General features: G+C 41.5%; 2 protein-coding genes across 5 annotated transcripts; one reads left to right on the top strand and one right to left on the bottom strand.

Moving 5' to 3' along the window:
- The first annotated feature begins 2,374 nt into the window (after positions 1–2,374).
- On the top strand, positions 2,375–11,184 carry LOC128229785 (uncharacterized). The gene is made up of 13 exons (XM_052941606.1): positions 2,375–2,409; positions 2,827–2,887; positions 3,497–3,655; positions 3,929–4,009; positions 5,458–5,577; positions 5,983–7,095; positions 7,259–7,405; positions 7,621–7,824; positions 8,067–8,366; positions 8,616–8,678; positions 9,744–9,851; positions 10,018–10,246; positions 10,480–11,184. The coding sequence occupies exons 2-13, from the start codon at positions 2,827–2,829 to the stop codon at positions 10,706–10,708; spliced, it is 2,814 nt and encodes a 937-aa protein (XP_052797566.1). The 5' UTR covers positions 2,375–2,409; the 3' UTR covers positions 10,709–11,184.
- On the bottom strand, positions 11,126–16,652 carry LOC128229786 (uncharacterized). Of its 4 annotated transcripts, none has more exons than XM_052941610.1 (4): positions 16,377–16,652; positions 14,844–15,063; positions 13,673–13,869; positions 11,126–13,230 (listed from the first exon to the last, which is right to left on the bottom strand). In XM_052941610.1, exons 2-4 carry the CDS (start codon positions 14,923–14,925, stop codon positions 11,341–11,343), a joined length of 2,169 nt encoding a protein of 722 aa, XP_052797570.1. In that variant the 5' UTR covers positions 14,926–15,063; positions 16,377–16,652; the 3' UTR covers positions 11,126–11,340. The 4 variants fall into 4 exon arrangements, with proteins under 4 accessions (XP_052797570.1, XP_052797569.1, XP_052797567.1 ...); XM_052941609.1 differs by lacking the exon at positions 16,377–16,652 and adding an exon at positions 15,811–16,031; XM_052941607.1 differs by lacking the exon at positions 16,377–16,652 and adding an exon at positions 15,811–16,031 and having other exon boundaries at positions 14,844–15,170.
- Between the last annotated feature and the right edge of the window lie 5,073 nt (positions 16,653–21,725).

The following is a 21,725-nucleotide window of genomic DNA, read 5'->3' on the forward strand; positions in this document are numbered from 1 at the left end:
AGGTTGAACTGTATGTATCACAACTGCTACGTTGTTGCTTTTACGTTAAGCTGGTACAGTACCAAGTTTCTCTGCCTTGGAATATGGGCACATGCATTTCAAAGCAGTGTAGACGACATCTATATACCCCCGCCTCATGAAAAGTTCGCATTTGCACATAACCTTCTGTCCGTAACAGTATCGTGTACGACATTTTCTACTATCTCCCTTAGAAGGATCTTCATGAAGCTTTGGTCACATGTTTACCCCATTAATGCGATGTGAAGAACCCAAGTTGGAAGAGCGCCGGTTCGAGGTCGGGACGATCTGCTTAAAGACGGATATAAGAGAATTTCATTTTATATGCCCGCTCCGTTTTTATAAATTCGTGTTACATGTTCTTTAAATCAAATCGATGTGCATAATTGGTTATAATTTCGCCGGTTAAAGGTCAAAGTCATTAAACTAGGTCGAGGATTTGAACCTTGAAGTTTGCGTACGCTCTATATCTCTTACATTAGTGGGCGATTTTTTATGAAACTTTGGTCACATGTTCTTTTTATCAATGCAATTTGCAGAATGTGTTGTAGCTGCCCCTATTCAAAGTCAATGTTACTGCACAAGGTCGATGATTCGTGTTCGTTTCATATCTCCTACATTTTGAAGGGTCTGTATAAAACTTGGGTCTCATGTTTTCCCCTTTAAGTGAATTTACAGAACCCATTATGGAACTGAGCCGGTTCAAGGTCAAGGTCACTGTACCAGTGCAAGGGAAGAGCCTTGCATTGTGCGTCCGCTCCATACATGTACGTCTTGCATTTACAGAAGAATATTTATGAAATTTTGGTCACATGATCAAATGATCTAGGCGATAGCCAGAACCAATGCTGTAACTCTGCCGGTTAAAAGACAATATCCAAGCACAAGGTCGATAGTTTGAGCCTTGCATTTCGTATTCGGTCCATATATCATACATTTAGGACTTATGAAAATGGGGGTTTGGTCTTACCCATTAGCCCAGCACCCTTTATGAAACTGCGTCGGTAATGGTCAAGGTCACTTTTTTGCTCGAGGATTTGAGCCTTGCTGTGTTGATTGGCTCCATATGTCTTACATTATATTATACAAGTATATTCAGAATATTTATGAAATATTGGTCGCATATTCGTATGATCGAGGCGATGTTTCAAGGTCAATGTCAGTTCGAAGCCTTGCTTTAGAGTTTGTGTTACTGGCCACCTTAATTACCATTTCTAGTATGAAAAAAGAAATACTGTAAATAGTGACAAGATAAATAGGCTCTTGATGAGGCAGAATTTCAACACTAGTCTAATAACTAATAAGTCTAAACATTTTTTTTGGTATTTAAATACATGATGGAATTTTCACTTGATCACCTAATTAGACATTGCACCAACAATTAAAATGATTTGTTCAATGCGGTCGAATATAGCTAACGCCACGACTGACCGTGTTAAAGTTTCATAGATATCCGGGTATATGGAGCAGGATGCATCATGCAAAGCTCGAGACCGTGACTGTGTATTGTGTCCCTGACCCGGTAAAGTCCAAACGATGGTTTTGCTCGTTGATTTGATGAGTTGATCATATGATCAAACTGTTGATAAAATCCTTAGATGTATTCAGGAGATATTGAGTGGACGCAAAACTCAAAACTTGACCTAGTAGCGTGTTGCAAAAATTCGAGTAGCAAATAGTGAGCGGACACGGAACGCCATGTTCGAACCATTGACCTTGTACTGTGCCCTTGACCCGGTGAAGCTCCAGCATGGGTAATGCATGTGTCAATTGTTCACATAGTTTCCGATGAAATCCTCTGGACCAATATGTTTGTCAAGGACGGACGGACGGACGACAAAGTGCATCCCTATACCCTAATTACCCTTCGTAGCTGGATAATAAAGTACATAGTGTTTTCTAAATGGTATGTAGGTTTCAAACACGCCACTAAGGCTTGCTATTGCCATTATATGTTTACATGTGAGTCATGGTCTCTTGGCAATACAGAATGTTTTTAATAAACTTCACTTTGATAATATGAATACGGTTAAAGTAACAAAACGGCCATTATCAAACCACTTCACGAAAAAATAAAATGTGATAAAGACTAGAGGGATTGGCGGTGACCGGGTGAATGGGGCTGGACAGCGATGGTCAGCCGGCGTGGCCTATAGTTACGCAATATGCACACGGGGCACTCTCCTAGACTGACAAGTGGCCAGTAAGATCCCTGCAACGATACATATTCGGCCACGTATATTTTGAGTAGTTTAATTCAATTTGACTTAATTTTGACAGCTAGCGGAAGTCGTTTGATGAATCAAACGAGCCCGCCGCGGGCCGTCCCTATATAATGTACATTCACCATCTAGTCTACAGCAAGAACATTTTGGACCACTCGCTCACAAGGTAAACATCTACAGCATATTTTGTTTTACTTTAAAACATTTAAGGATATACCCGGATTTAACAGTGTACCGTGGTAGTTCTGGGATATGTTTTTGGCGTATATTTTTTGTATACATGTGCGGATATATTTACTATTTGGTGTCCTAACTCTTGAATCAGACGTTCCTTTATAACTATAAGGGTTTTTTTAAGAAAAAAATACATTCAAGCCAATTTGATTGTCTAAAAAAGTATATATAATGTTCTTATTACAATGCTATATGAAATGCAACGATTCGTTTGCTAGGGTGACGGCTTTTACAAACTTGGAAGTTTTTACTTTGTTTCATTTTACCATAGTGTGCATTAGAATTTCCATTGAGTGCTTGTTCATAGTTTTACCACAATATATTTTAGAATTCACATTTTTTTTTTCAGATGAAGATAGCAGTGATTTTACTAGGATTAGTGGCAACGGCTCTGGCCGACCACAGGGACGGTAAGATACAGCTTTTTGAAAACAATTATTGTAAAGAAAAACTAAACTCAACATTACAAATAAAGATAAGCGAAGTTTATTTTTTTTCAAAAATTAAAGTTACATGTCTAAAATCCACACCGTTAGATTGCCCCGAGGTGGCGAGGTTAAACGGAACTGCGCGGTGTTTCCGCATAGTACTGACGTTAACGACGTAAGCCCGTCGCTACACCGATAACTCGAGTAGCCGCGGGCAATAAATCGAACATGTTTACTGAATTTAACAAATTGTTTAATAATTGAAAATTAGTTAAATAAAAACAATAAAATACAATTTATTTAAAAAAAATCAAATTGTCACACAGTTATAAATTTCCCAACAATGCAAAGAACAATAAGGCGGTAACTTGCCATCCTAATTGATTTGATAATGATTCTAATAAATCACTTAAACGAGCGAATAATAATAATAATAATAATAATAATAATAATAATAATAATAATAATGATAATAATAATAATAAATGTAATTACAGAAGAAGACATTATTATTCCTTTAATAATCATTGTAGACATTGTGGGAGTTCTCCCTTTTATTTGACCCCTAACCCCACATTCCGCATCTTTCAGGCCCCACTATCCCGAACATGCCGGACCTGAACAAGCTGAACAACCTCGCTGGCGGGAAAATCCCAGAGATCCCGGCCGGTATGAAGATTGAGGACCTTAAGGACGCCTTTTACAACCTCCCACCCACCATGAAGGACAGGCTCAACGAGATGGCACAGTGTAAGTTACACAGGCTAAACGTTAATTCAGTAATTAGACTTTATAATTGCATTCGCGATATACGACATTATTTTATTTCAACGTTGTTTGTAAAAAAGCGTAGTTTTCTCCTATCTTACTTCGGTATAATTAGTATGTAATTCTTGCCGTGCATTTATGCAACCAACAACGCGCTTACATCTGTGTCTGGCATATTGGCTTTCATATAGCTCATGTAAAAAGCCCAAACTGTATATGAAAACATTGAATAACCATACATATTTCTGGTTTCAGCATTTGGCATGCAGTTGGATGACGTTGAAGATGCCCTGAACAACCCTCCCCAGAAACTCAAGGACTACTTTGAGAAGAATGGTAAGTTGCATTGCTATGAACAGTTCCTTCCGTTTTACTCCATCTATTCTTTGTGTAATTGCAATAAGAAATACATACCTTACATTTGCACGAGCATCATTTTCGGAAATTGTGCGATTTCAATTCTAGTTTTACATGCAAACAGAACTACCCACGCGTGCCAGACCCAGAGTACCCTCCGCACGTGTTGTAGTAGACTAGGCTGCAAGTTCTTACCTTCCCTTTCTCTTATTTCAGCTCAGAAGAAACCAAAGAGCGAACTTTGAATTGGGCATAATGGTCTCCGTTGCTGTGATTTTATTTATAATGCTATTTATTTGAATAAAGATAAAACTAATGTACATGGTTTGTGTTTCTTGTAGGTCCCTGGGGTCGTCCGAGGCTGCGTCCAGGGATCCTACACTCCCCGACCCCGGGTGCTAATGATTAATAAATGTTGTATTACAGGTGCCATACAAGAGTACATGTACATTATAGTGATTTACGAGAGAAATGATAGGTACTATAAGTTAGAATGCAGTTACTGTACTTAGAGAATGGACACTAATGGATAAGGAGTGACAAACTTGGTCAAAACAGGAGACAACTAGGAACAGCATTCGACTGTAATTTTGAAAACGTGAAATCGTATGATTGAAATACATTGAAACAAAGGGTATTATACAACTCTTGTCTGGTTTAATGGCGTCAATTTAAGTACCAGTTCTTAGCGTTAAGAAAAACATTCGGGAAAGGACTATAGAGACTGTAACAACTATACAGCAATACAATGTATAGCCTCGCATAAAGTTAACCATATGCAATGCCATCGCATGAACTGATTATAAATAAGAGAGATAGCCCTAGTATTTGAATTTGCTCAACGTCAAATGATGCATCCATATTGACATCACTATCCGGTGATGAATCACGCAATTCTTTTACAGCAATAGGAACTTTAAGTTACTTGTTCGTGCAACAATGGTTGAAGACGTTGATAAAGCCATATCCGAAATAGATTAGCTTGGTTTAGAATACAACCTACATTTACAGCCAATGAAATTGCAGATATGCGATCATAAAGTAGTAGGCTTAATCAGTAAGAAATTCAACCTTTTCTGGTGTTTAAATGTCCGCTCAATGTCACTCATCCGATACACACTGCCTGCGTCATATTTTGCGTTGACAATATGTCAGCTAATGAGGTTGTATTCTAAGTGAGTAAGTTGACCTGAATTAAAATCTTAATTATAAAGAAGGGCTTGTTACCTACACTCACTCCGTCCATTCTTAATCATTAAGATTTTAATTCATCTTACTACTGAATAATCGTCGACATTGTGATGGCTTCTTATGGAGAGTTGCAATTCAAATGTTATTCTAGTTAGAATGTAGGCGATGTGAAATAGCTTAACATTTTAGGGAGAATCACTTCTCGACTATTGTATTTGCACTTATTCCTTCTACAGCCGAAAAGGGTGGTGCCGAGCAGCCCAAACCGTTCGTGCCCGCAAGTGACTCAGCCACCGGCGGCATGGACAGCATCCTCGATGGCATGGACCTCGGACCCATGGGAAACATGATGAAGGGTATGTTTCACCAACTGTTGTCAATTCAAGGGGGTCATTGAAACATTTGCTACTACGAAATTAAGTTTGTTGTATAAATAGTGTATAAGGTGTTCAGAACAGGCATATGAGCCTTTTATAATGTTTCTTGGTCAGCATTTCTCCTTCTCCTACTCCATGGTAAATACGTGATATACTGCTCCATTAGGCTAAGACGTCTGTTTGCCACATAACGATATATAGTGTTTGTATGTAAACGCCATTATAGTATGAGGCCTTACATTCCGCATGCATGGAAATGTTAATGTTCTAGCGTTATACAAACAACAATAAAAATGATACTCACCAGCAGAATATAAGACACTAATTAAAACAAATAAGTATTATTCGATGATACATATATAAAGCTGAATTGTCTGTGTACAGGTATGGACATCGGTGCTATGATGGAGAACATGGACATGGGCGCCATGTCTGACATGATGAAGAATGTGGACATCAACGGGCTCTTGAAGAACATGGACATCGGACCCATGGGAGACATGATGAAGAACATGGACCTCAACGCCATGATGAAGAACATGGACATCGGATCAATGATGAAGAACATGGACATCGGATCAATGATGAAGAACATGGACATCGGATCAATGATGAAGAACATGGATCTCGGCGCCATGGGCGATATGGTCAAGAACGTCGACGTTAATGGGCTTATGAAGAACATGGACCTCGGCGCCATGGGCGATATGGTCAAGAACGTGGATATCAACTCTATGATGAAGAACGTCGACGTCGGTTCCATTGTTAAGGGTATGGGTGTTGGCAAGATGGCTGATATGGTCAAGAACGTGGATGTCGCCGGTATGATGAAGAACGTGGATTTGGGCGCTATGACTGACATGGTGAAGAATGTTGACGTCGCTGGACTCATGAAGAACATGGACATGGGAGCCATGGGCGATATCATGAAGAACGTTGATGTTGCTGGTATTATGAAGAACATGGACATGGGAGCCATGGGCGATATCATGAAGAACGTGGATGTTGCTGGTATGATGAAGAACATGGATATGGGCGCTATGACTGACATAATGAAGAATGTAGATATTGGTGGAATCATGAAGAACATGGATATGGGTGCTATGGCCGGCATGATGAAAAACATGGATATGGGTGCTATGGCCGGTATGATGAAAAACATGGATATGGGAGCTATGACCGGTATGATGAAAAACATGGATATGGGTGCTATGGCCGGCATGATGAAAAACATGGATATGGGTGCTATGGCCGGCATGATGAAAAACATGGATATGGGAGCTATGACCGATATGATGAAGAACGTCGACGTCGCCGGCATCATGAAGAACATGGATATGGGTTCCATTGGAAAAATGATGAAGAATGTTGACATCGGTTCCATCATGAAGAACTTCGACCTTGGATCCATCGGCGGCATGTTTAAGAACATGGATATGGGCGCCATGCTCAAGATGGCCGGACCAATGCTTGGAATGGACCTTGGACCCGTGCAAGGTAAATTAATAAACGGGTTTATTAAAAAAAACACGTAAATGTAAGCGAAAAGATTATTAAGTATTATGCCCACCACCAAACGTTCCTAGTCACTCCAATTATTAAACGTCAATATTCCATAGTATTACGTGCTATTGTGACACGCCTGTATTTTCTCTTACAGGAATGCTTGGCCCAATCATGGATATGATGAAAGACTTTGACCTCGGCAGCATCTTGGGTCTCGTAAAGGAGCACAAGTTCGACCTTGAGACACTCATTGACCTCAAGGACATGGCATGGGACTACCTGGAGCAGAGGGGTGTACCAAGTAGGTTTCATGCTTCCAAATATTTCAGTAAAATATTTACATTTGTGCAAAGGATTTAAATTTTTGAAAGAAGTTGTTGTTAGGATCTCAATACTCGTATTTGTTGTGTTTGCCTTCACTCTCAAAACATTAATATAAAGCAACGATATGCAGTGTTGGTGAAAGATACACAACCAAACTCCATTATTAAGGTTTCACCTTTTTACCCTTTATAGTGGACGACCCAATGGCCTTCCTGGACTTTGTGCACGAGAAGATTAAGTCCCTGCCCCTTCCCCCAGACATGGACATCACCCCCGTCCTCAACATGGTGCACGGGCAACTCGAGTCAATGGGATTCCCCGAGGACAAGACCCAGATCAAGAGCTGGCTCCTGGAACAGGCTGGACTCATCGGCATCAAGGACATCGAGGAGCTTAGTAAGTACTTGGGCAGTGATGTGGTCATTTGTATTGCAGACACACTTATATATTTACATGTAAAAAGTTACTAGGCACTCGTGACAGAAAGACATTGACACTCCACTAATACTAAGTCATTGAACTTAAGCATCTGTGTAAAGAACATTAATTCGAAAAATGATTAAATCTGATTACAAAACCATCATTGTACCGCAAATATTAACATACATATACTCATAAGTCGCTCGTTGTTATTACAGAGGACCCCGAGGTTTTGTCCCGTGTGATGATGAAGAAAGCCTTCCGTATGTTGGGCTTGGACGAGAACGAGGATCCCTCCGTGGTGAAGGACCGCATTCACGAGCAGCTCCTGGAGGAGGCCGAGAAACTAGGCGCCTCCATCCCCAAGGACGCCAGCCCAGCACATGTGATGAAGGAGATGGACAAGGTGCTCACCAAACACCTCAACGAGATGCTTGGCCTTAAGGCTGACTCTATCCTCCCCGGCCACCTCCACCGTGCTGCCATGGAGAAACTCCAGAACTCCGGCATCCCAGTCAGTAAGTAGCACTAGCTATATAGGCAGTGGCCTGCAGGCGCTCAGAATGAAAGTAGTAGGACATTGAAAATGATTCGATGTATTCATGTGTGTTTAGTTGATTTATTTTATGCAATACAAACGATACATTCATTGTATATATTAACAATGTTTCATAGAGAGGCCTGTTCAGATACAAAAACATCATATTTTAAGCCTAAAATATTTAGAGCATCCACGCATTTTAAAAGAATGATTTAATTTGTTTCAGATGATTTCGGTGCCCTGAAGAAGCACGTTATCAGCATGGCCATGAAGCACCTCATGAAGTCAGGTAAATGGAACACCCGCCATTCAGAGTTGTAGAAACACACACCGCATAATTACTTGTATCATGTAACTGATTTGAGGCGAAACTGTGGTATTTGACTGTTGTAAAAATGCTAATGTGAAAAAAGATATTAGCAATGAACATGCTATCAGATACATTTATTACCAACAACTGCCATCCAGCCATGGAAGGGCTCGAATTATTCATAGTGCTTCTTTAAAATGCTTTAGTTTATATCTATGAAATACGTCACTTTCTTGTATTATTTATTTATTTATTATTGTTTTGTTTGTTCTATGTGAGTTTTACCTGTACTGTATATCTGTATGTATATGCAAACAAGCTGACACATTTTGTAAAGAATTAATAAATTGTTCTAAGTAATTTGCAAGAATTGTTCTGTCTGCACTGAAATCTGATGTTAAAGGCAACTTAATGTGAAAGTTTGTATATGCATACAGATATTCATGTACATTTGTTTTGTATATATTGTTTTCATTCTCACCATGCATATTATGCTTTCATATTTCTTTGCTTTCGTCATCTCATTTCTGTTCCCTTCTCCCGCTGTAACACTATCATGTACATGACTGCCTGCTATCAGACAATACCGTTCGTAAATAATCGACCTGCAAAAGAATACAGACCTTTGAATGATCATGTTCTACGACAAATTAATCAGGGTTTTATGGTAGTAAATGGACCTTCAATCCATGTTAAGGTGGAATGAGAATGAGTTGAAAGGACGATATCAATAATAATGTTCCTATTGTCATTTTCTGTGCACGGGTACAATGCATATCGAATTTCCGTTTGTGTACGATTTTAAATAAATATTCTTGAACGATGATCTTCAATTTCATTTTAATGAACAACGTGAAATATGACTGTAAAATTTAGAATGAAAATCGGCAAAACGAGATGTACATTCCGGAAATATAGCTCCTCGTTCATTCAATTTAAATCTCCCATTTTCCCTCTCGTACTCGTTACTGCCTCTGGCATCCTCCTCCTTGTCACTATGAACCATCCCTCTTCCCTATTCTGACGGTTGTTCCGCATCCACAGTGACACCGATGGTGATGAACTTCTTCATGGGCGGCCACCGCCAGCAGGCACCACCACCGCAGCCAATGATGCCGCCAATGATGCCGCCAATGATGCCACCACATATCCGTAAGATACCTTCCTTTCTACGTTGTAATGATACCATTGGCAGTTTATTTTCCCCGATATAGTTCCTTTTTAGAATTTTACCTTTGGTAGAGTCATACGTCTGATTCGTTTGGTATACATGTCATCTTTACAGCGTATTATATTTGTTTATTTTGTACTCATTCAGCAATCAATTTGGCCGTGTCCGTGAACGTGGACGGGCCTCAGCCACAGATCGTCCAGATGCCAATGCCAAGGTACCTCCATGGCGCCGAGCCCGCCCTTGACCACTCCGGCCTCGACAACATGAACGACGAGGAGATGTTCCACCACATCATGGCCGTCCGTCAGGGTCTCATGAGCGGCGAGATGCCAGAGGAGATACTCCAGGAAATGATCGAAGACCTCATGTCCGCGTACGTATACAGTTATATGATTGAATAATATACACAACATGTGCTGAATGCATTGTGTATTTATCTAAATTCAAGTGAAATGGAAAAATCGTTAACGACTCATATTTCATAATTTCATATAACCCAATATACTCAATAGCCAACTAACATGTCAAACATTTGACCGTACATTTAAAAAAGTATATATGGTTTATGTTTGTTTGATTTCTTATTAGTGTTTTTTTCACCAACAGTCGCTTGAGAAACCGTGTGTTGACTGTGAGAAACATGTTCCTGAGTGACCGTCTGGCAGCCATGGAACACGAGATGGACATGATGGCCGCGCACCAGCAGCAGCAGGAGATCCCCCGGCCCCACCGCCTCCGCCGCCCCCAGAGGCCCCGCTCTACCAGGCGCCAGCCCGCCCAGCGCCAGGTCGAGAGCCCCCTGCTCAAGGCTCTTCTCAGGCCCAGGGTACTTTAAGATGGACGTTCCCAATTAAAGATGACGCCAGCTACCATTTCTACGAAAGCAGTGTAGCCGCAATGTTTCTCCGCTTGTTCAGTTTCCAATGAAATCCGTTTTTCTTGTTATAAATTTTTGTATAAAATTAATTGTACTGATGATGCCCTAAGAATATTCCGGATGATGTTATATGAATATTGAGTTTCGAAAACATTTCGTCGCATATAGGGCCGTTGAATGTTCTTGTTTTATGGTTTAATTCTGCAGGTCAGATATACTTCATCGTCAAGTCTTTATTATCTTAATGTATTGCCTGTCTCACAATGTCTCTTGTTATACATATAGTTAAATTAAGTATGTGTAATACATGTAGAAGGGAACAAATGTCTCATATTTAAGTTGTTATCAATATCGTACTATGGCATACGTGTTCTCTATGTGATATCTCAATATGGATCTAGTATAACAGTTGAAAAATAAAAGATGTTATTGTATTTGTTGTTGATGTTCATTTATTAAAACGCCATGAAAAGGCGTGCCATAACCCGCTTTATAATAAATATCAGCAATTTCACTAAAAAGTTGAGCAATAAAAAAGACTAGTGTTATCATTAGCCATTTGAAAAGAAAAACACAACAGATTGACGTTTTCAACCGAAACGTTCATATTCCTCATGTAACACAAGTTTCGGCTGCGGCGTCAAACATGACCTTTGTCCAAACTTTCTAAAGCAGGCATGTTGGACGTGTTCTGACACTTGAACTTTTCCCAGCTTGAAGTAGCATGCCATCAGCTGCTGGTACATTTTTACACTAGCTTGACCTTTAACATCTGATGACGTATCTTGACCTTGACCTTTGGTTACCATGGAAATGTTAATGACGTCACCGAGTCTCTCGATGGCTATCTCGTACAAACTATGAGTTATAAGCCAGCTGGCTTCGTATTCAACAATAGTCGCGTTTACAGAAAATGGATTGTCTCGTGAGCTTGTTCTAGATGAATTTCTGTTTTTCTGATAGATTTTGTAATTTCCACATTTATACATTTCTTGATACATGCGTGAATGATGAGTCTGCAACCTTTTAGACAGGAGATAGTTGTATGTTTCATCCCTGGACATAATCTTAAACATGTAATACATATTCGACTCATGAAATACATCATCAATGTAGTTCAATATGCGTATTCTTTCGTTCAAGGCAAAGGCATTTTCTCGTCGTCCGCTGTATACATAGAACTCGTGATACGTTTTTACAACCAAAGCCACGTCATGGTTTAGGACGGTGAAACCGGCGAGGTCATAAATATCGCCGTCTATCACAACTCCATTCACGTTCGGTTGACGTCGAATGACATCTAAACAGATGTTCAAGTCGCGAGAATCTCTGGCATGTCCGTACGACCATTTGGACGTATTTCGATTGTTTACGCTTGGAAATCCAACGTATGTGTTTACTGCACACAATACTGATATTGTTAGCAAAGCAAGTTTCATCGGCATACGCCGCAACTGTTTTGAAATGGCACTCACAAGGTCATGGACGGCAAGAGCAACACTTATTGAATATAGGACAAACACGTTATGAATAAACCGGGTTTCCTTGTGGCTAACACTGGAATATATAACTAACGTAAGTACAAATGAAACTACCATTGAAATGACTTTGTACGGCCGAGTACTGTTTTTCACGTGAACCTTATCACCGAGGTAAACGTATCCAAAGAAAACTATACACAGACAAGTTGAACAAACATGGAAAGTGTCGCTCACGAATTCATACCAGTAGCTGGCACTCATTGGTGATGAAAACAGTTTACTAGCCTTGCCGGACAATATGTTAAACTTGAACCACTGCAAGGGCGATATGACGTTGATCCCATAATTACGCATATCACAACATACACCGACAATAATAGCCATCGTGCATCCGACAGCTATTGCAATGGTTTCCGTCAATCTTGTTTTCCAATGAGATTTCATGGTTAATATCAGTGAAGCGTAAACAACGGAAAACTGCAGTGCATTGTCCATTCTAACAGAACAAATGAGTCCAAGCAAAAATCCAGATGCCACCAGACAATAGAGTCGACTTAACGAACTGTTGCCAAGATCGCGTGCAGGACTCACTGCGGCTTGTTTTGAATTGTTATTGGTGTCGCTAGGAAACTTGTTGTTGTCGCTAGGAAACCTGGATCTTTTCCGGACGCCAGTGACGGTTGGACACTGGTCTACCGACGACGAGGACGAATATCCGCTTGAGCATGTATCTGCGTACGGTTCACTGCCTGGTCTCTTGGTGTGACTTTCTTGCACATTGGCCACTGTAGGTATACACACGTACAAACAGTAGAACAAGATCGGCGCTGTGAAGCTGTTCACGAGAGCATGTGTGCCGAACACGACGAGGTGAATCTGGGTGGCGCTCAACACGCATGCTCCGACAGCGAGCAGACGACAGCAGAACACTTTGTTGGTAAAGAGGTAGACAGACATCGGCAGCATGGACGTCACGGCGACGTTAAACAATCGGCATATCTGTAAAATGGAAGGAAATGCAATGAACGTCCGGCTTTATTTGAATTGATAAAGACGATTTCATTTGTGAAAGGTCATCCTTCGCATATTTTCTTCATGAACTATAAATTATTCACAGTATCTCAGTTTGGAAAACTCACAGTCATTTGATAGTAATGAACTCCTGCTATGGTGGCATTGAGCTATTTAGGCCTTCGAGATTTTCTGACATTTTTAAACCGCAGTAATGCATAGTTATTTTATGCTAGATCGTTGGTAGGAGTGACCCGATTGATAGGTGAAATTTCACTAAATGTATTTCAGGTCATATGACACCAAAGCTGGAATTCAATCTTATCAAATGACTGTGGGAAAACTAACGAGATAATTTATCAATTGCGGTCTTACACTATCCATAAAAACGTATTGTGTTAGAAAATGTTATGAAATTTTATGTGATTACCATGAAAGGGCTTGAACCGATGCCAATGAGCTTTGTAGCGTACAACAGTGCAGCGAACACATATGGGAACATGAAGGATCTGAGGCCGTACATTCCTGACGTCAATGTCCGGTTTTCCACTGACGTCGTTACGTTGATTGGTGCCGGAAGGTACTCATATGGACGGAAACCGTAACCATTCACCTCGGAGAACGCCACTGCAGTGAAAACAATGTATTGCCACGAATGATCATGGGAACATACGCACTAGACTTTAAAGAGTACAAGGTTTGTTCCACGTAAACTTAGTGACACCGACCGATTTACAAAACCATAAATCAATCAATCAATCAATCAATCAATCAATCAATCAATCAATCAATCAATCATTAAATGAAAAACAAAATCAATTAATAAAGAAATAAAAATCAATCAATGAATTAATCAGTCAATCAATCAATTGATTGATCGATTCATCAAGCAATATACCAATCACTTAATTATTGGCAAATCAATCGATTAGGGAAATTACGAGTAATATGATAAAGTTTCGCTGAACAACAGAACTAAGATTTTTAGCATTCTATTTATTATTAATGACTCATTTATTATGGGGAGGATAGCTATTGATTCCATCTCAATATCCATTGTTTCATCTGGGTCTTTAATGGCAGGCCAACCAAATGAACATTATTCCAGAAACAAATCAATCGACTCAGCAAATAAGAGATACTTTGCAGCAAAGATAAGTTTTATCTTCTTTTAAAGCTACCATTCAGGCAATTCATCAATAACATAATGATAAAGGCATAAATGTCAATACTTCAATGTGTGCCATAAATAAATTTGTCTATTTGGTAAATGGAATTTAACGGATGCATATCAAATTTAATTGATTTGAACAGTCAAATGAATTTTAATACTTCTTATCCATCAAAAGAACGACACACATTCAGTTTGGAATATTTAATCACACTTTTGAAACAAAATTGCATTTCTTCCAATGAGAAGCTTAGATCTATCTATTTCACAGCTAATAGGGATTTGACGTTTTCTTCGACATGATTTCTATAATAAATGGACACTAACTGATAGCGATTAATAAATTTATAAACAATTTTAAAGGTATCTTAACATAGCATATTTTTCATTTTATAACTGTCCAAGATGAATGTTCATGACAAATACGTACCTTCCATAGATTGGTATACTTCATCTGGATGCAGTAGCCACCATGATTCCGGTGACGTCATATATGCCATACGTGACGTCATCGCTACGGTAACGACTAGCCATGGACACCAGCGAGGCACTTGCCCGTCATTTCCACAAAAGCAGACGTGAACGTCTTGACCGTCCTTTCCCCCACGGGTTCCACCAGCTCTCCCATCATCCACGCAGCTCAAAACTTTCTTCATGTTTAACAAGGTTAAGAACTTTAAATATTTTTTTGGTCAAATTGTTCATTTGATATGCACCGGATCAAAACACACAATGCTAAAACGTCATCATTTTCATTCTGAAATGTTAAGGAAGCATGTGACAGTTATCCAATATGTATGCAGTTATTTGTTGTCCCAGTATATTGATAGCATCCTCTCAATCTCGTACGAGAACACGGATTTTGCGTGTCGCTTTCCCTGTCACACTACCTGCCACATTAAAGCTCACATTTCAACTAGGATCGCTAGCACGCATGGATTTTTTTTTTTTAAAGTCCCGTTTTGTAAAATGAATCTCATCACTTTTGTATTCAAACAGTGAATGCTAAAAAGTAATAAACAGACACATGGTATGCGAAGAGCTGATTTAGTTACTTGTCATAATATCTCATAAAATATCATACATGCAGAAATGTTTTATTTATGAAGAAAGAGTTATGGCAATAAAATTAATTCTGAACTCGTGTACTGTTTAAAATGTGTTCCATTACGAAAGTCAACAGTGGCCTCATTTCAATGTATTCATCTGTTCATAGAGGTGAATTCAGAACAAAGCCTTTTTTAGTATGAGGTCTGTTTACATTTATCGGCTGGATAACTGTCTTTGTGAAGACACAGTAACTTCATTATTGGTAATGAATAGTGTTTTCCAAACGGCTAATTAGTAGTTTTTAACAAAAAAAGAACGAGAAAAAGAGATATCTGAAAACATTTTACCCTTGCTGTTGACGACTGCGTCCCAATTATACACAATATAACATTACAAACAATCAAAACTGTAACAGTCAAATCCCACGTGCGATACGGCGATTTTCAAGTATTCAACGTGTTAAGCCGTTGCGTCTACAAACAGTTGACTGTATGTACAAATCAAGGTAAAGCAAGGAAGTTTTAAATCAGAATTAAAGTAGCGAAAAGAATACAACTGCATATGGATTAAAAAAAATAATCCCGGATATGCAATTGTATTCGTTTCGCTACTCTGTTCCCTGTTAATAATTAATGTAAATACTTTTCTTCACATAGCAAGCAGGAAGAGTTATCCATACAGATCATCGGTCTTTGGTTTAAAATATATCGAGACTAGCGATGCAACTAAAAACCTTTACGATAAATTCTGACAAAATTATCATATCGATGTGTGTTCGCTTCCCTGAGTGACAAGCAGCAAAAAGAAAATAAATTGTATGAAACGGTCGAAATATAACCCGTATAGGACGGTTTTATTACTATTGTCGACTTATTTCTGCACAAAGTTAAATTTTAGAGAGGTTGCGAAATACCTGTTGTATTCACGGTTTCACCTACGCATGGGCTACTTGTTGTGCACTACGTCTTCCAGGTACACGTACGCTTGGGCTTCTTGGTGTGCACTAGGTCTTCCATGAACGCTTGGGCTTCTTGTTGTGCACTAGGTCTTCCATGAACGCTTGGGCTACTTGTTGTGCACTACGTCTTCCAGGTACACGTACGCTTGGGCTTCTTGTTGTGCACTACGTCTTTCATGTACGCTTGGGCGTCTTGTTGTCCACTACATCTTCCAGGTACCCGTACGTTTGGGCTTCTTTTTTAATCACTACGTCTTCCAGGTACCCGTACGTTTGGGCTTCTTTTTTAATCACTACATCGTCCATGTACTCGGACGCTTGGGCTTCATGTTGTGCACTACGTCTTCCAGGTACCCGGACGCTTGGGCTTCATGTTGTGCACTACGTCTTTCAGGCACCCGTACGTGTGGGCTACTTGGTGTGCACTACGTCTTCCAGGTATCCGTACGTTTGGGCTACTTGTTGTGCACTACTTATTCCAGGTATCCGTACGTTTGGGCTACTTGGTGTGCACTACGTCTTCAAAGTACGTTTGGGCTTCTTTTTGTGACCTACGTCTGTCAGGTACCCGTACGTTTGGGCTACTTGGTGTACACTACGTCTGTCAGGTACCCGTACGTTTGGGTTCTTGTTGTGCACTACGTCCGTCAGGCACCCGTACGATTAGGCTACTTGCTGTGCACTACGTATTTTAGGTACCCGAACGGTTTGGTTTCTTGTTGTGCACTTCGTCTTTCAGGCATCTTAAGGCTATTTGTTGTGCAAAACGCCTTCCAGGTACCCGTACGATTGGGCTACTTGTTGTGCACTACGTCTAAAAGGTACGCGTAAGTTTGGGCCTCTTGTTGTGCACTACGGCTTCCAGGTACGCGTAAGTTTGGGCCTCTTGTTGTGCACTACGTCTTCCAGGTAAGCGTAAGTTTGGGCCTCTTGTTGTGCACTACGTCTTCCAGGTACCCGTACATGTGGGCTACTTGTTGGGCACTACGGCTTCCAGGTATGTGTGGGCTATTTGTTGTGCACTACGTCTTCCAGGTACCCGTACATTTGGGCTATTTGTTGTGCACTACGCCTTCCAGGTATCCCAACGTGTGGGCTACTTGTTGTGCACTACGTCTTTCAGTTATCCATAGGTGTGGGCTACTTTTTGTGCACTACGGCTTCCATATACATTAGAGCTTCTTGTTGTGCACTACGTCTTTCAGGTACCTGTACATTTGGGTCACTTGTTGTGCACAACGTCTTCCAGGAACGTTTGGGCTTCATTGTGTGCACTACATCCTTCAGGCATCCGTACGGTTGGGCTACTTGTTGTGCACTACGTATTACATGTACGTTTTGGGCTTCTTTCTATGCATTAGGTATTTCAGGTACCCGTACGTTTGGGCTTCTTGGTATGCACTACGTCTTTCAGGTATCCGTACGTTTGTGTTACTTGGTTTGCACGATGTATTCCATGCAACCGTAGGTGTGGGCTACTTGTTGTGCACTATGTCTGTAAGGTACGCGTACGTTTGGGCTACTTGGTGTGCAATCGTCTTCCATGCAGCAGTAGTTGTGGGCTACCTTATGTGCAGTACGTCTCCCATGTACGTTTGGGATACTTGTTTTGCACTACGTATGCCAGATACCCTTACATTTGGGCTTCTTGTTGTACATTACGTCTTACAGGTAGCCGTACGTTTGGGCTACTTGTTGTGCACTTTGTCTTCCAGGTATCCGTACTTGTGGGCTACTTGCTGTAAATAACGTCTTCCAAGTACGTTTGACCTTCGTGTTGTGCACTACGCCTTCTAGGTATCCGTACGTGTAGGTTACTTGTTGTGCACTATGGCTATCAGGTATCCGTACGTGTGGGCTACTTGTTGTGCACTACGTCTTTCAGGTACGTGTGGGCTATTTGTTGTGAATTATGTCTATCAGGTATCCGTAGGTGTGGGCAACTTGTTGTGGACTACGTCTTCCAGGTATCCGTACGTTTGGGCAACATGTTGTGCACTACGTCTGTAAGGTATCCGTACTTGTGGGCTACTTGTTGTAAATAACGTCTTCCAAGTGCGTTTGACCTTCGTGTTGTGCACTACGCCTTCCATGTATCCGTACGTGTAGGTTACTTGTTGTGCACTATGTCTATCAGGTATCCGTACGTGTGGGCTACTTGTTGTGCACTACGTCTTTCAGGTACGTGTGGGCTATTTGTTGTGAATGATGTCTATCAGGTATCCGTAGGTGGGGGCAACTTGTTGTGGACTACGTCTTCCAGGTATCCGTACGTTTGGGCAACTTGTTGTGCACTACGTCTGTAAGGTACGCGTACGTTTGGGCTACTTGGTGTGCAATCGTCTTCCATGCAACCGTAGTTGTGTGCTACTTAATGTGCCCTACGTCTTCCATGTACATTAGAGCTTCTTGTTGTGCACTACGTCTTTCAGGTACCTGTACATTTGGGGCACTTGTTGTGCACAACGTCTTCAAAGTACCCATAAGTGTGGGCAACTTGTAGTGCACTATGTCTTCAACGTACCCGTAAGTGTGGGCAACTTGCAGTGCACTACGTCTTCCACGTACCCGTAAGTGTGGGCAACTTGTAGTGCACTACGTCTTCCACGTATGCGTAAGTGTGGGCAACTTGTTGTGCAAAACGCCTTCCAGGTACCCGTACGATTGGGCTACTTGTTGTGCACTACGTCTAAAAGGTGCGCGTAAGTTTGGGCCTCTTGTTGTGCACTACGTCTTCCAGGTACGCGTAAGTTTGGGCCTCTTGTTGTGCACTACGTCTTCCAGGTACCCGTACGTGTGGGCTACTTGTTGGGCACTACGGCTTCCAGGTATGTGTTGGCCATTTGTTGTGCACTACGTCTTCCAGGTACCCGTACATTTGGGCTATTTGTTGTGCACCACGCCTTCCAGGTATCCCTACGTGTGGGCTTCTTGTTGTGCACTACGTCTTTCAGTTATCCGTAGGTGTGGGCAATTTTTTGTGCACTACGGCTTCCATATACATTAGAGCTTCTTGTTGTGCACTACGTCTTTCAGGTACCTGTACATTTGGGTCACTTGTTGTGCACAACGTCTTCCAGGAACGTTTGGGCTTCATTGTGTGCACTACATCCTTCAGGCATCCGTACGGTTGAGCTACTTGTTGTGCACTACGTATTCCATGTACGTTTTGGGCTTCTTTCTATGCATTAGGTATTTCAGGTATCAGTACGTGTAGGTTACTTGTTGTGCACTATGTCTATCAGGTATCCGTACGTGTGGGCTACTTGTTGTGCACTACGTCTTTCAGGTACGTGTGGGCTATTTGTTGTGAATTATGTCTATCAGGTATCCGTAGGTGTGGGCAACTTGTTGTGGACTACGTCTTCCAGGTATCCGTACGTTTGGGCAACTTGTTGTGCACTACGTCTGTAAGGTACGCATACGTTTGGGTTACTTTGTGTGCAATCGTCTTCCATGCAACCGTAGTTGTGGGCTACTTAATGTGCCCTACGTCTTCCATGTACGTTTGGGCTTCTTGTTGTTCACTACGTCTTCCAGGTACCCGTACGTTTGCACTACTTGATGTGCACTTAGTTTTTCAGGTACCCATACGTGTGGGCTACTTGATGTGCACTACGTCTTTCAGGTACCCGTAAGTACGGGCAACGTGTTGTGCACTACGTCTTCCAAATACGTTTGGGCCTTTTTGTGCATAACGTCTTTCAGGTACCCTTACATTTAGGCTACTTGGTGTGCACTCCGTCTTTCAGGTATCCGTACGTTTGGGCCTCTTGTTGTACAATACGTCTTCCAGGAACCCGTACGTTAAGGCTACTTGTTGTTCACTACATCTTTTATGTACCCGTACGTTTAGGCTTCTCGTTGTGCGCTACGTCTTCCACGTACCCGTAAGTGTGGGCAACTTATAGTGCACTACGTCTTCCATGTACCCGTAAGAGGGGCAACTTGTTGTGCACAACGTCTTCCACGTACCCGTAAGTGTGGGCAACTTGCAGTGCACTACGTCTTTCATATAGGTTTGGGCCTCTTGTTGTCCACTACGTCTTCCAGGTACCCGTACGTTTGCGCTACTTGATGTGCACTTAGTATTTCAGGTACCCGAACGTGTGGGCTATTTGATGTCCACTACGTCTTCCAGGTACCCGCAAGTGTGGGCTTCTTGCTGTGCACTACGTCTTCTATGTACGTTTGGGCCTCTTGTTATGCATTACGTCTTCAAGGTACCCGTACGTTTTTGCCTATTGTTGTAAATTACGTCTTCCAGGTACCCGTACGTTTAGGCTACTTGTTGTGCACTAGGTCTTTAAGGAATCCGTATGTTTAGGCTACTTGTTTTGCACTACGTCTTTCATGTACCCGTACGTTAAGGCAACTTGTTGTGCACTACGTCTTCCACGTACCCATAAGTGTGGGCAACTTGTAGTGCACTACGTCTTCAACCTACCCGTAAGTGTGGGCAACTTGCAGTGCACTACGTCTTCCACGTACCCGTAAGTGTGGGCAACTTGTAGTGCACTACGTCTTCCATGTACCCGTAAGTGTGGGCAACTTGTAGTGCACTACGTCTTCCACGTATGCGTAAGTGTGGGCAACTTGTTGTGCAAAACGCCTTACAGGTACCCGTACGATTGGGCTACTTGTTGTGCACTACGTCTTAAAGGTGCGCGTAAGTTTGGGTCTCTTGTTGTGCACTACGTCTTCCAGGTACGCGTAAGTTTGGGCCTCTTGTTGTGCACTACGTCTTCAAGGTACCCGTACGTGTGGGCTACTTGTTGTGCACTACGGCTTCCAGGTATGTGTGGGCTATTTGTTGTGCACTACGTCTTCCAGGTACCCGTACATTTGGGATATTTGTTGTGCACTACGCCTTCCAGGTATCCCTACGTGTGGGCTACTTGTTGTGCACTACGTCTTTCAGTTATCCATAGGTGTGGGCTACTTTTTGTGCACTACGGCTTCCATATACATTAGAGCTTCTTGTTGTGCACTACGTCTTTCAGGTACCTGTACATTTGGGTCACTTGTTGCGCACAACGTCTTCCAGGAACGTTTGGGCTTCATTGTGTGCACTACATCCTTCAGGCATCCGTACGGTTGGGCTACTTGTTGTGCACTACGTATTCCATGTACGTTTTGGGCTTCTTTCTATGCATTAGGTATTTCAGGTACCCGTACGTTTGGGCTTCTTGGTATGCACTATGTCTTTCAGGTATCCGTACGTTTGGGTTACTTGGTTTGCACGACGTATTCCATGCAACCGTAGGTGTGGGCTACTTGTTGTGCACTACGTCTGTAAGGTAC

Source organism: Mya arenaria, chromosome 4 (genome assembly GCF_026914265.1).
Source record: "Mya arenaria isolate MELC-2E11 chromosome 4, ASM2691426v1".
NCBI lineage: Eukaryota > Metazoa > Mollusca > Bivalvia > Myida > Myidae > Mya > Mya arenaria.

What these genes read in the sequence shown, in the direction of transcription:
- LOC128229785 (XM_052941606.1), top strand. Translation starts at nt 2,827, where the DNA reads ATGAAGATAGCAGTGATTTTACTAGGATTAGTGGCAACGGCTCTGGCC. An exon ending in GGAGCAGAGGGGTGTACCAA is followed by an intron (nt 7,406 to 7,620) that starts GTAGGTTTCATG and finishes TACCCTTTATAG; the next exon opens with TGGACGACCCAATGGCCTTC. An exon ending in ATCGAAGACCTCATGTCCGC is followed by an intron (nt 10,247 to 10,479) that starts GTACGTATACAG and finishes TTTCACCAACAG; the next exon opens with TCGCTTGAGAAACCGTGTGT.
- LOC128229786 (XM_052941607.1), bottom strand. Translation starts at nt 15,069, where the DNA reads ATGAAGAAAGTTTTGAGCTGCGTGGATGATGGGAGAGCTGGTGGAACC. An exon ending in AGTATACCAATCTATGGAAG is followed by an intron (nt 13,870 to 14,843) that starts GTACGTATTTGT and finishes TTTTCACTGCAG; the next exon opens with TGGCGTTCTCCGAGGTGAAT. An exon ending in TCGGTTCAAGCCCTTTCATG is followed by an intron (nt 13,231 to 13,672) that starts GTAATCACATAA and finishes TCCATTTTACAG; the next exon opens with ATATGCCGATTGTTTAACGT.